General features: G+C 46.1%; 1 protein-coding gene and 1 long non-coding RNA gene across 3 annotated transcripts in view; both read left to right on the top strand.

Annotated features, from left to right (window-relative positions):
* Positions 1-703: 703 nt before the first annotated feature.
* LOC128298414 (uncharacterized) lies at positions 704-7,301 on the top strand. The gene is made up of 3 exons (XR_008287265.1): positions 704-781; positions 5,686-5,877; positions 7,172-7,301. It is a non-coding gene; the product is annotated as an uncharacterized LOC128298414 (long non-coding RNA).
* Positions 7,302-7,440: 139 nt separating this feature from the next.
* Positions 7,441-12,463, top strand: part of LOC128296889 (uncharacterized) — a 73,675-nt gene continuing 68,652 nt past the window's right edge. Inside the window, exons 1-2 of one of the 2 annotated variants that reach the window (XM_053032408.1) lie at positions 7,441-8,397; positions 8,470-8,602. In XM_053032408.1, coding sequence (XP_052888368.1) covers positions 8,077-8,397; positions 8,470-8,602 — 454 coding nt within the window. In that variant the 5' untranslated portion in view covers positions 7,441-8,076. Of the gene's footprint in view, positions 8,603-12,463 lie in introns of both variants that reach the window. The other variant, XM_053032407.1, reaches the window with a different exon arrangement.

Here is a 12,463-nt window from a genome sequence, read left to right as displayed (position 1 = left end):
TACTATCATCACTAATTTACTGTCCTATTTACAATCCAAAAATCGCTTTTACAACTCGCAGCATAAGGCGCTTCCTAAGCGCGGTTTTCCAGATTTGTTTTGTATTAATTTTTTTTATCAATAAAAAGAAGCAAATGAAATGTTTTGCGTAAAATTAATGCTTATAGTGTGCCTCTCTTCACCTTATAAGTTAAAAACGATAAAGAGTTATTTTATTTTCGTTTCCGTCGAACTGTTACTTGGGAACTCTTTGCTCTACGCACACCACCGCACAGCATGCAGCGCTGAGGCTTTGGTGTAGCAAATGCATTTTCGCACTGTCCTCCACCCAGAGCAACACATGGGGTAAATTTAAATATTCGCCGTAACGTACAGTGTGTCGCTAAAAGCTTCAATTGCTAATTTGTTTACACTTGAAATAATAATTCACAAACCACCAATTGTTTGTTTGATCCATCAAAATGCACATCGTGCAGCAACAAACAGTGGCAGTAGAGCGATGGTGGTAGTAGTATCGTTACGCATAAAACTGTGTTGCAGCGGAGCTCGCGCCGTGTTGCAGTCTTTGCGCGAAACACCACAAAAAAAAACACAGGCAAACAAACAAACCAACACACAAAGTTCACACTGTTCGCGGACGCTGTTCGCGGACACTGTTCGCTCTCGCTTCCCCAGTCGGTGCTGTGTGCTGGCCGTTTAATGTTGGGGAGATAGTGATTTTTTGGCATTCGCCGTTTCGCGTACGCGCGTTATCTTCGCGAGCACAAGCAACCGCCGAAAGGTGAGACAAGGCAGACACAACTCTCGCACATGGCCGTACCCGGGGTGGTGCTCGGAATTTCGACCGGCGACCGTCGTCTGTAGTGCGTGCTGTTGGGTTCTAGTGCAGTCCCAGGGGAACAGGGTGCAGCAGCGAGGGAGGATATCAAAAACTTGTTGCGCACCCCGAACGTGGACGACGACCAAAACGTTTGGTCGTGTTGGACGGCGCTGTGTGCTGACCTACAACAACTTTCCTTTCCCGGCCCTTGCAACCGTTCAGATGCCAGTGAGCGGCGCTGTATGTATGCGTGCGTCCACCTGTATGTGTGCGTAATTGCACATTTATCAGCGCAATTCCGCGTAGCCGCTCGTACGCGAATCTGGTCTTTATCGCGAGCATTTGGCTCGTTGCCGTTGTTGGTTGGGGTTTTTGTAAGTGGTACCAACGAAAACACCCAGCGCGCCCTCCAAAGACCGTTCAAATCGTGACAAAAACAAACCAAACCAAACCAACGGGCGAACGGGATTGCGAAGGATGTAAAATGCATCCCGTACCGGTTCCGCTGTGAGTGCAGTTGACGTCGCAGTAGGCGCAGTGTTTCAAATAATGCCGTGCGCGAAATCGACCCCGCGCTTACATTCCGCATCACATACACACGGTTTTGCAGTGATAGTGTGAAAAAAAACAACAATAAAGCAATGGCGCACGCAAACAAACGTACTTTAAAGCCGTGGGTGAAGAAAAGGGCATTGCATTTACAGTGAGAATTTGATTATTCAACGCTTGCAACTGTGCTGCATCTTCGCAAAGCAAGTCTGCCGGTTTTGCACTTCACCTGCTCCGTTCCTCGTGGTTCTGTGTGGCATCAACGGCCTGAGAGACGGAAGCCAAATACCAAAGGGGGTTGTGCGGGAGGAGGAGGGGAGAGTGGAAAAAAGGGAAGCTTACAGAGAGGGGCTGTCCCTTCCCTTCCCTTCCCCGCCGACTCTCTCACTCCCGAGAACTTCGCAATGTCGTGCAGTGGTGTGCATCGAAGACGTTCGCTCGGTCGTTCAATAATAAAAAGTGCATCGAAACCGCACTGGGCTTCTCCACCAACCACCAAGTCTGCCAAACCACCCCTTTTGGTCGATGGGCAGCCCCTTCGGTAAAGGTGTTGTGTATGGGTCGCGCCACTTCACGCACACACGAGCGCGCTCCTTATAATTAATGCAACAATGTTGCTCCGTTTTCATTTGCTTCTCCTCTCCTCTCCCATGCCAGGCGGCGCGGCTCTCTGCCACCCTCTTATCCCCCCCACTCCACTCCACTCCACTCCCCTCCCACACACATACACACACCCACGTGCACAGTCGCGCTACCCTTAACCAGCGTGCGGATGCATTTCCCCGTTTTTTTGATGTAGTGGAGAACGTGTTGTCATGGTAGCGGTCGGTTTGGTGTATGCAAAGAAAAAAAAACACACACACATAGAGAGAGTGTGCTATCGCAGTATGCGTGTGTTGCGTGTATTGTGTGCAAAACAAAAAAAAACACATAAACGCGCGTTGCCCGATTGCGCTAGATGAGAAGCAGCAGATAAAGCGCCGTTTTGCGTTTTGCGGCCCCTAGAGCGGCCCGTAGTACCAAAATCAAAACAACAAAACATATGTTTTCGGAATGTTCCACACACACACACACCCCCCTCATGCCGACCCACGGGTGGGCGCTGTTGTGGCACGCAAACATGAGAGAAAACCGCCAAATATTGTCCGGCGGCATCCTCCGGTTGTAGCGCTTGATTGAATTTAGTGTGTGCGAAGGTGTGCCGATCGGGTGGCAACCACAATTGAATGAGTGTGAGGGGCTGTTGGTCACGACACGTGCGTTTTTATGGCCATTTTTTTTTGGGTGTGTGATAACGTTCATACGCAGTTGCATTGTTTTGTTGATGCACAAACTGTTATACAGCCGATTGATTCTGCAACTGTTATACATGTGACTTTGAAGATTTCTAGCAGGAAGCTCTGGAATGTGAAATTTGTTGGTGGATTCATTTGTGAAGAAATAAGACAATTTATAGTAAAATTTAATGAAATGTCTGTTGTGTTCTTATACAAGCTTTTGCTTACCACAAGTGACAATCAACAAAGTAATGGAGAGTTCTCACTTGGCGCAGGAATTCAAATATAATATTGCACAAGTTCTACAATATGTTGTATTTTTGATTATCTCACATTTTCTTTCCACACTTTTTAGATCCACACTTTTTACGTCAAATAATGATCGAAGGAATGGTGATTGCGTTGTGAAACCAATTAAATTAAAATTTTAATCATTTTTCTTCTATATTTGTGCCACGATTCTCGAATCTTCGTTATAGTAGAGTGGTGCTTTACATGCGAAAATATGATAGTTTCTTAATCAAATGTATTTACAACTGTTATACTGTTGTAACAAATTTTAGTTTTCCCAAGTTAAATTTTTAACATTTCTACCAAACTTGCCCTAAACATAATAAGATTAAAGAACGCATGTTTGAACGGTAAATTAATTCTCTGATTGCTATTTAATTAAAAAAAAATAACGAAATGCAATTTCCTAGTACAATATATTACATAACTGTTATATTGTACTATCAGCAATCATAATGGCGGCTTTTGTAACAATGCTTTTTCAAAGTATTTAAAATAATAATATTGATGAATATATTTTTCAGGATATTTAAAAAATTCTCTCACTATTTTGAGCAAGTTATGAAACATAATTTCCCCGTACAAAACTATTGCCGACTGTTATACAACGTTGCTCATGAGTACTAACGGGGGTTGAAACATTTTACCCCGGTAAAGTGCACTGTGTCCGAAAAACCCGCTATGATACACTTTCTGCTGTGAAACGTTCCTTCAGTTCGATGTACACATGTTACACCTTCATGCCAGTGTTACCAGTACCCGATGTGTGAGATTCTTAAAATCCTTGAAATGTGATCCTGTACCGAAGCGCACTTGTCCTTTCGCACTTGCACCCTGCCCTACCAAGGGATCTCCCTGGGTCTGGCGCGTGCATTGCGTACAGCCGCGCGCTTTGCCGTTGCCTCCTTCTGCCTTGATTTCTGAACTTGATATTGGCGCGCCACCTCGCCCAACCACCCTCATGCACGCCCACCACCCACATGCAAATAGGGGTTGTCGCATAAAGTATCCCTGAGAAGTAGTGCGACTGTGTGAGTGTTTGAGAAAGAGAAGGAACGACAAGTGAGAGCGAGAGAGTGAGAGCAGAGCTGATGTGTTTGAGTGTGTTGGTGGGGAGACGCGATCGTACATTCATACACGTGCTCGGTCGTCAGCAACGGTTGTGTCTGGAAGAAGGGCTTGCAAAAGGGCGTGAGGACGCGAAGGTGCACGCGAAAACTGTTCTCCACTAAACGTTTGCGTGTGTGTTTAGACGCGCCTGAACCGCGCGTACGCATACAAAAACCAAAGTGAACCCCGCGGACACCGCGGACACGACACACCGTGTCACACAGGCACAGTCGCGGTTGTTTTGAGTATGGGGCCGAACAAACGAACGAGAGAGAGCGAGCGAAACGTGCTCTCTGTTGGTGTGTGTGTGTCGGTGCCCGCGAGAGAGCGAGTGAGAACCCGCGAGGCGACGGGCAAGCGAGACGGACGATAGTGAGATTCGGGCTTCAACTCTGTTGCATTGCGTGTCGTCGATGCACTTGGCGAACTGCAGTTTGTTCCGCAGCATCGTTCCCATCGCATCGCGCAGTAGAGAGAGCCTGGGCCATTCGCGGTCGCAACACAAAACACTTCACCGTTTCGACGTTCGCCGTTTCCGGAACGCGTCCGACTCCGTGGTGTTGGTCAAAGTGTGCAGCAGTCGTAGAATAACCTAATCCTTTAAAAAAAGGGCGCAAATTCGGGCGAGTCCCTTGGAGTTGAAAAGAGTTGGAAAAGAGTTTGAAAAGCCGCCGGTAAAAAAGGGGCAAAGTGTTCGCCGCCAATCGAGGATCGCTGATCGCGGAGCGCGCGTGTGTGTCGTGTACGAAGTGTGTCGACTTTTCGAGTGAGTTCGGCTGCGAAAGAAGCTTCTTAAACCGCTGGCTGACGTGCTGAAAAAAAAAAAACAGTTTAAAACCCACAGAACAGCCACAATCGTTTGTGCGTAAACGGATCAACGCTTCAAAGACACCTTAATCCCAACATGAACATGACGCCTCACTGGTAGGCATTCCGAATAAATTCCGAGCGGTGTGTAAATACAGATAGTGGGGCAAAGTATTTGTTTTTTGTTAAACCTTTTCGCAAATAAAATTCGCATTGACGGGGACTGACAAAATAGATGAACATCGCGCCGCTAAACCCAACCGGACGAGACAAAGCGGTGGGCCGCAACTGTTGTGATAACGGGACGTGCGCGGTGGATGTGCACACGTGTACAAGGTTTTGATTCATCTCTTTTTTTCGGCCGCACTTTTCGGCACACCGCTGATAACGTTGCGGTGCGAATCCCGGTGCGAATCGGGCTAGAAAAGTAAATATTCACGATTCTCTGCAGGCACGATAAGAGAATTCGCGGTACGGTGAGATATTGTTATTCTTATTGACCGGTCGCGCGAAGGTGTGAAGAAGGAAGATAATCGATGCAACAGTCTTTTGATTGATTCCCGAATCCAGTGTGCGTGTGCTTGTGTGCGTGTGCTTGTGTGAGTGTATTTGGGGTGGAAGGAATCGCTGTATTTGGCGCACATTTCGGGCGAGCTTGAGGTGCATACAGAGCATAGGAAGAAACACCCAATTCCGCGTGCGTGGTTCCGGTGAATTGTGTGCATTGATGTGTCGCCCAGCAAACAGCCACGTGTGCAGTGTGATGTGTTGAAACTGGGAGCAAAAAGCTGGGTCGAAATCAACGTGTGTATCATTTTCGTTTTCCAACAGAGTGCCGCTGGTGCGATCGAGAGGTTTGTTCGAATGATTGTACTTGGGTGCAGTGGTGCAAAGCAAAGAAAAATAATACAAAACGGACGCCTTTAATGGCTGAATTAACGCGTGTGTTTGATGTTTGAGGAGAGATCATAAATGTTTTAAGAAAACAAATTGAAATACGAGTGTCTCTATCGCCAGTAAATGGTAAGTGCTGCTGTAAAGTTACTTTTTTCATATTAAATTCGATTCAGTCGAAGCTTACGATATATTATGATAGCTTATTGCTCTCGGGTTGTTTATCGTGTTCTTGACAAAAATGACATTGAATCCTTACTGGGTAGCTCCCCAAGAGCTGTGATTTCACCTCACCTCCAATGCTCAATTTCAAATAGTCGACGATCAGCTAAACCGCTGTTGCAGTCAAAACGACAAAAATTCATTGTAGAATATTCGCAAGGAAATTTAGACTCAAAGCTGAAAAATATATTAAACATCAGAAAAACGATCAAATGTAAAGCTTAATGTAAAATATTTATGAAATTCCTGAAGAGTTATTCTATTTTGCTAGAATATTTGGTAATGTTCATTATGATTGAAGTTTTCCTCGTTTTTGTGTAAAGTTCTAAAGTAAATCTTAAATAGTCAAAACAATATTTTCATTAAAATTCGGTTTTGTGCAATTTGCATGCTGATATACATTCTTTGTTATTGAAGTTGTTCAAATATAATATCGGATTGCTTTTGAACTTATTGAAAGTTTTTAGTTCTTATTATATCTTGAAGTTGTTTTAAAAATTGCCTAATCTTTTCATCTGATTTTATAATAAATGCAATAAAAAAAATTTAAATTTAATTTAAAATAGTTAGAACAATTTATAAGGTGTCTTTTATTTTCATACAAAGCAATAATTACTTCACCTTGTTCATTCTTTGCGAAGGGCGTTAAATTTCGTAAGGTTTTACTAACAATTATCCAACCAAACTAGAGTTCAATAAAAGCGAACTTAATGTGAACATTGAAAAAATTACAAATTTTACGACCAAATTCAAAACTTTACTAGCCATTTATTCAGATTTTTTCTTACCAAAATATTAATTTATATTGAAAATTCGTTGATATATAATTATTATTAAAGAAATTATTGTTTTAGCATCGATTCTTTTTTTTAAAAAATATAATAATCCTTCAAGTACTCCTAAGTACTTAAGCAGATTTTGCTTAAGAGAGATATTGTTACCTTAGCTTCAATTTTTATCATTTGTAGGCAAAAAATAATTAGGAATCAATATAGTAAATTAACGGCTTAATCTTGTCATGCGGAAAAAACAAAAATTGATCGCGATGGACGTGTTAAACGTGTCAAGTACCCTTAAAATAAACAACTTGTGAATTGAATGTTGAATTTGTAGTGTCTCGTTTGTTACCATAAATTAATGTTAATTGGTTAGCATACAATTTGGCTTACTTCTTTGTTTTTTTTCGGAATCCATCTCACAGGTCACCTGCAGCAACGCATCCATCGATACTACAACCAACCTTCCCGGTAGTCCGAGAACGATCGTACCCGAGTGGAAAGCGCATTGCATTCTGAAGAGAAAACCACGCGACTTCTATCCATAAGCTAACCAAACTCTTAACCTTGCCCATCTGCTTTGAACGGCGCCAAGGAAAGTAGTGTGGTGCAGAGCTCGATTTTATCACGCTTCTGTACGACATTTTCTCGAAAGGGACAATGCCACACACCATAGCCAACGATTCGCGTGAGCTCGAACTAGCTTCGGCAGGATTGTACATTGAGCAGGGCTCCAATTGTTGAGTCGCTGTGCCAATCGCCCGTCATAAGTGTCTGGGGAAGAAAGCAGGAGGTGCTCGAGAGTGACACACCGCGAGATCGAACGTTGAATTTATTGCATTGGTGGAGTGTAGCGGAGGCGAGTGTAGGGCGAGATAAGTAAGAGAAAGTGGTAGCGTAAGGGTTGTCGTTTGCACTAACGCCGTGTCCTGGGGAGATGCGGGGAGATGCATTAGCAGAGTGGAAGCTCCAGCGACATAAGTGAGGAAATAATAGGTGACACACAGAGAGACACTTTGGCGATTGTGATCGACTGGCGTAGGAGCGGCAAAGCATCAATAACCTTCTGTTCTTGCCATAGGGCAACCAATGCATGTGCAAGTGCACCGGTAAGGATCGGTACGAAACGGTCGCAAGTCGCGAAAAGGGAGCAGTAGAAAGCGCGAGGAATTAAAAGAGTCGAGGTAGGGCGAGGAAGGAAGAGATAGAGGGAGAGAGGGAGAGAGAGAGAGAGAGTAGGAGTGAAGAGGGGAAAGGAAGGAAGGCATTTGCGGCGGGTCACATCCCTGGAAGTAGCGCGGAACCACACGAGCGTGTGGTACAGTTCTCGATGGTGTCACAGGACCGTTGGGCGGAAGCAATGTCCGACTCCGGGTACGATTCGCGCACGGACGGCAACGGTGCGTCCAGCTCGTGCAACAACTCGCTCAACCCGCGGACACCGCCGAACTGCGCCCGTTGCCGCAACCACGGTCTGAAGATTGGGCTGAAGGGTCACAAGCGCTACTGCAAGTACCGCACCTGCCACTGCGAGAAGTGCTGCCTGACCGCCGAGCGACAGCGTGTGATGGCGTTGCAGACCGCACTGCGGCGTGCCCAGACGCAGGACGAGCAGCGGGCGTTGAACGAGGGCGAGGTACCACCCGAGCCGGTAGCTAACATTCACATACCAAAGCTGTCAGAGCTGAAAGACCTGAAGCATAATATGATTCATAATTCTCAGACGAGATCGTTTGATTGCGACTCCTCCACCGGATCGATGGCGTCCGCACCGGGGACCTCCAGCGTGCCCCTGACGATACACCGACGGTCGCCGGGAGTGCCGCACCATGTCGCCGAACCGCAGCATCTTGGAGGTAAGTCCGAAACAGCAGCCTCTTCCTGCTTTATTATTCACGAAAATGATTGAATGGATTCCACCGCGAGAAGATCTCCTTCTGCAGATGAACACGATCCAGCCCAAGATGGCTGATCGTTTCCTTCCATGATCCTCATGTTTGCTACCGTTGCTCTATTGTATGCGCATTTCTATGCAGCTCCCGTCACGCAAAGTCGATCTTGGTTCGAGCCTCACGCACATCCTATTGGTGCGGATATCGCCCCATTTCCCACGCGTTTGCACTACATTTCATCAGTGGCTGATGAACTGCTGCAACTCTCGAAACCTTCGCAACCCGGGCGCGCAACAAAAAGCAACTCGGAAATCCGTGCAGGACCGGTTTAATGGCTGTTTGATGGCTGATCAAACCTTCTTCCTCGTACGCACACACCGGGTTTCGTTCGTTAGTCAGCGACCTTTTCCCCTGCGCCCGGGGTTCGACATGCCACGTTTGCCGAGCGTTGGGGCACCGAAAGCCACTACGGTGCAACCTGCAAAGGCACCTGGCTCGGCGGAGGGTTTTCTGCTGCAGAGACGGTGTCGTTTCGTGCGTATCTCCCCGGCTATTCCTCATGATTAGCGTCGTGGTGCTGTTTACCTTTACGCCTCACTCCGTTCTGTCGATCCATCCATCCTTCTGGGATGGTGTGAGTGTGTTGGGGGGTTTGTTTTTTTTTTCCTGCCGTGTCCTCCCCACAAAACGAGCCCTTTTTTCGCATCGTATTACCATAATTATATTATTTAATTATCTACTTCTTTGCTGAAACTCCTTCTGCCCCTTACGGCTGGGCGGCTGCTGCTCGGCGTTGGTTCGGTTTGTTTTGCTTCCTTTCACGCTCTCGCCCGTGTTCTTTCCCTCCCCACTGGCACATTCCTTGCAGGACGCATCCTCGCATATTTCGACGGGTAGAACGTTCCCTTTTTTTCTGTTTTGTTTGGCACCGAGACGGTCACAAATCGAACGGGTTGGGACAAAATTGATCACAGAAAGTGTGTGGCGCTCGATGGTGGCGTTGTCGCAGCACTGGTTTCGACCGGGGCAAGCAAGCGGGATGGTGTGACAAATAATTGCCAACGGTATTCAGATGTAAAGGCCGGTAATGGGCACGCGGGAAATGGGCGGCCCGAGAACGTATGTTTCGCTTGTCGCGATCGGCAAGGCGGAACAATAAAAACATGAAACATTATCCTGTATTGGCCGTATTGGCGAAACAATAAGGCGCTCTAAGGGAAGCAAGCTACATTGAACTAGGACGCTGTTTATCCGGCATGGAATGTCTGTTTGGAATGGAGTCCGCTGGTGTCGGTGAAGAAGCGGGAAAACGTTCTTTTTTATTTTATTATTTGTTCCTATTTGCACAAGTGCAGACGCGAAACGTGTCATCCTTGGAGGATTGTTAGCCCGAGGAAAATGGCAATGGGAGGAGTCGTCCCAGAGTGTGCACGGGGACGGTACAGGAGGGGGTATCGCCAAATTGCTCTTAACTTTTCCACTTGTGCAATTATTACTTGTTATATCTTATTCCTCCCTCTCTCACTCTCAAATACTTCCTCCTCTGTTTCCTTCCTCCGGATGGAAGCTGCGTCCACAACGTCGCCAGCCCGCCATCGTTTCCGATAGTGGTTGTTGAAAGTGTAGCCAAAGATTACGTTTGCCCGTATGCTAAATAAAAGTTTGCACGCAATCCCGAAACACTTTGACGGCACGTTGTGTTCTCGTGTCGCTGCACGAGAGAACGATTAGCCGATCTTTCCGAGCATCGATCCTTGCTGCCCAATTGTACAAGCGCATTTTGCAGGAAGGAATAAGATGTGACCGTATGAGGAAACTCGCATAAAAACCCTTTCACACAAACGCACATGTTGCAAAGTAATCCAGTGTGGCTTGAGGTTGAAATGGGTTAGACGAATGTACAGGGTTTTGGAGTTGAAGTTGGTGCCATTTTTGGATTGTTTTCATGTTGAACTGTAATGTGTGAAGGTAATTCTGCAATATTTCCTGTTTTGTGGAACGTTTGGGAGTTGATTTTGCTGTTAACTTCAATTTCTTTTAATTCCTTTCGAATTTCTTTAATCTCAAGTTTAACTGGAAAGGAGGTTTAAGTAGAAGATCAGCAATTCTTCTCAATTTCCAGAACTTTTACTTTAACTTTAGCAAGTTGTCAAAGCAGAGCTAGATTTTGAATTCTTCACAAGTTCTACAATCATATCAACGAAATTCAATTGCCCTTTGCAAAGATAGATTTGGAAACGATCTCAAAATCTCAGTCCCCAACGTAAAGTTCATGTGGAAAGGAGGTTGATGTAGAAGATCTGAGATTCTTGCCAACTTCCAGAACTTTAGCAAGTTGTTTCTGCTGATCAAGTTGAACTAGAAGGAGTAGTGCTAGATCCAGAATTCTTGCCAATTTCTAGACATATCGCAAGATAAAATAGGTTGGATATGAAAGATGGATGAATTCTTAATCGCAGAGAATGCGAGATCTTCTTCTAATACAACTCAGAAACAGCTTCCAAACGTGCCACTAGATCTCGAAAACCCTGCAACACTCCCGTGTCGTTTTTTGTTCTAAAATACCACCACAGAATGATAAAAATGTCATTAGAAGCTTTCAATGGTGGCAACACACCCTTAAGACAAACCCGTTCCTGACGGTTCAAAGCTTCTGCGTTATGTATCGGCACACATGTATCGCAGATGTCTGCGTGTGGAGCACGATACAACAGGGAACAGACGGCACGGCGGACGGACCGTGTTGCAGAATGTGTCGCCAGGAAAGTTGTGTGCATTCTAGAACAGGTTTCGCGGAGGAAAGAATGTTTGCTAGTTCGCTCGCGGTTGATTGATTACGACGCGAACTATCATCGTTAATCATGCTTGGCCAGTCCATTTAGCATCGCCGAGATGACCCTTGCGCCCATTGACATGCGATTGCTAGCGATCGGCAGCATGGACCTGCAGCTCAGTCGCAGCTCCTTGAGCAATTGAGGCGCGATCGGTGAGTGTTTTGGAAGGAGCGCATGTGCCGAAACTCGGTAGCCAAACGGACCGTCGCACCGTCCTGTTCGTCCTGTCGAACCCGCTTATTAAGCGGCATTATCGTTCAGTTCATTAGCTGGCACGGTGATGGTGCGCATCAGCCACGTTAATGTCCTAAATGAGCGTTTATGATGGGCTGTGATACCTTCCACGTCCTGGTTGGGTGTGCATTTGTTTTGATTTCATTTCGAGAGGTGCTGGCTGCATCCTTTGGGGCAGCTTGTGGAGCCCTATCAAATGTCACATCCGTAACGAGGCGAGGTGTTTTACATTTATGTTGCTTTTTTTATTCCCGTGAACGCACTCGCCATTCGCCGCGTCTGTCCCGTCCGGTGTTGTACGATCATAACCGGTTTTAATTTTTGCTCTACCGACCGAGTTGCACATGTTACGTTTTTTTTTTGTGTGTGCTGTTGTTGTTGCTGCTGTGATATTGCTGTTCTTCACCATGACATCCACCAAGCGATTCGGTCACCCATTTCTCTTCCGTCAAATAATCGTGCCCGGCTGTGTGTGTGAGAAAAAGTGTGGTTTTGATGGGTCCGGTTACGGCGCACATAAATCCTTGCAGCAGCATAGGGGCCCCTACTTTGGCGAGGGGGGGTTTTTTGGCATGCACATTCGCCACAAACCACTCCCGAGATGGTGTTGATTGAGTCATTTACCATCACCGATAGAGATCTGGCCATGCCATTTGACGACACTTTTTGGCGTCCGTCCGTCGGAAGCTCATTTCACGGTGCGATGAAGACGAATGTGGTCGAAATGTGAGTGAGCAAAGCATCCCTTTTTGCTGCT

The sequence above is a fragment of the Anopheles moucheti genome, chromosome 2 (genome assembly GCF_943734755.1).
Source record: "Anopheles moucheti chromosome 2, idAnoMoucSN_F20_07, whole genome shotgun sequence".
In the NCBI taxonomy this organism is placed as follows: Eukaryota; Metazoa; Arthropoda; class Insecta; order Diptera; family Culicidae; genus Anopheles; species Anopheles moucheti.
The sequence above is the reverse complement of the archived record's forward strand: the minus strand, read 5'-3'. Positions and strand labels throughout refer to the sequence as shown.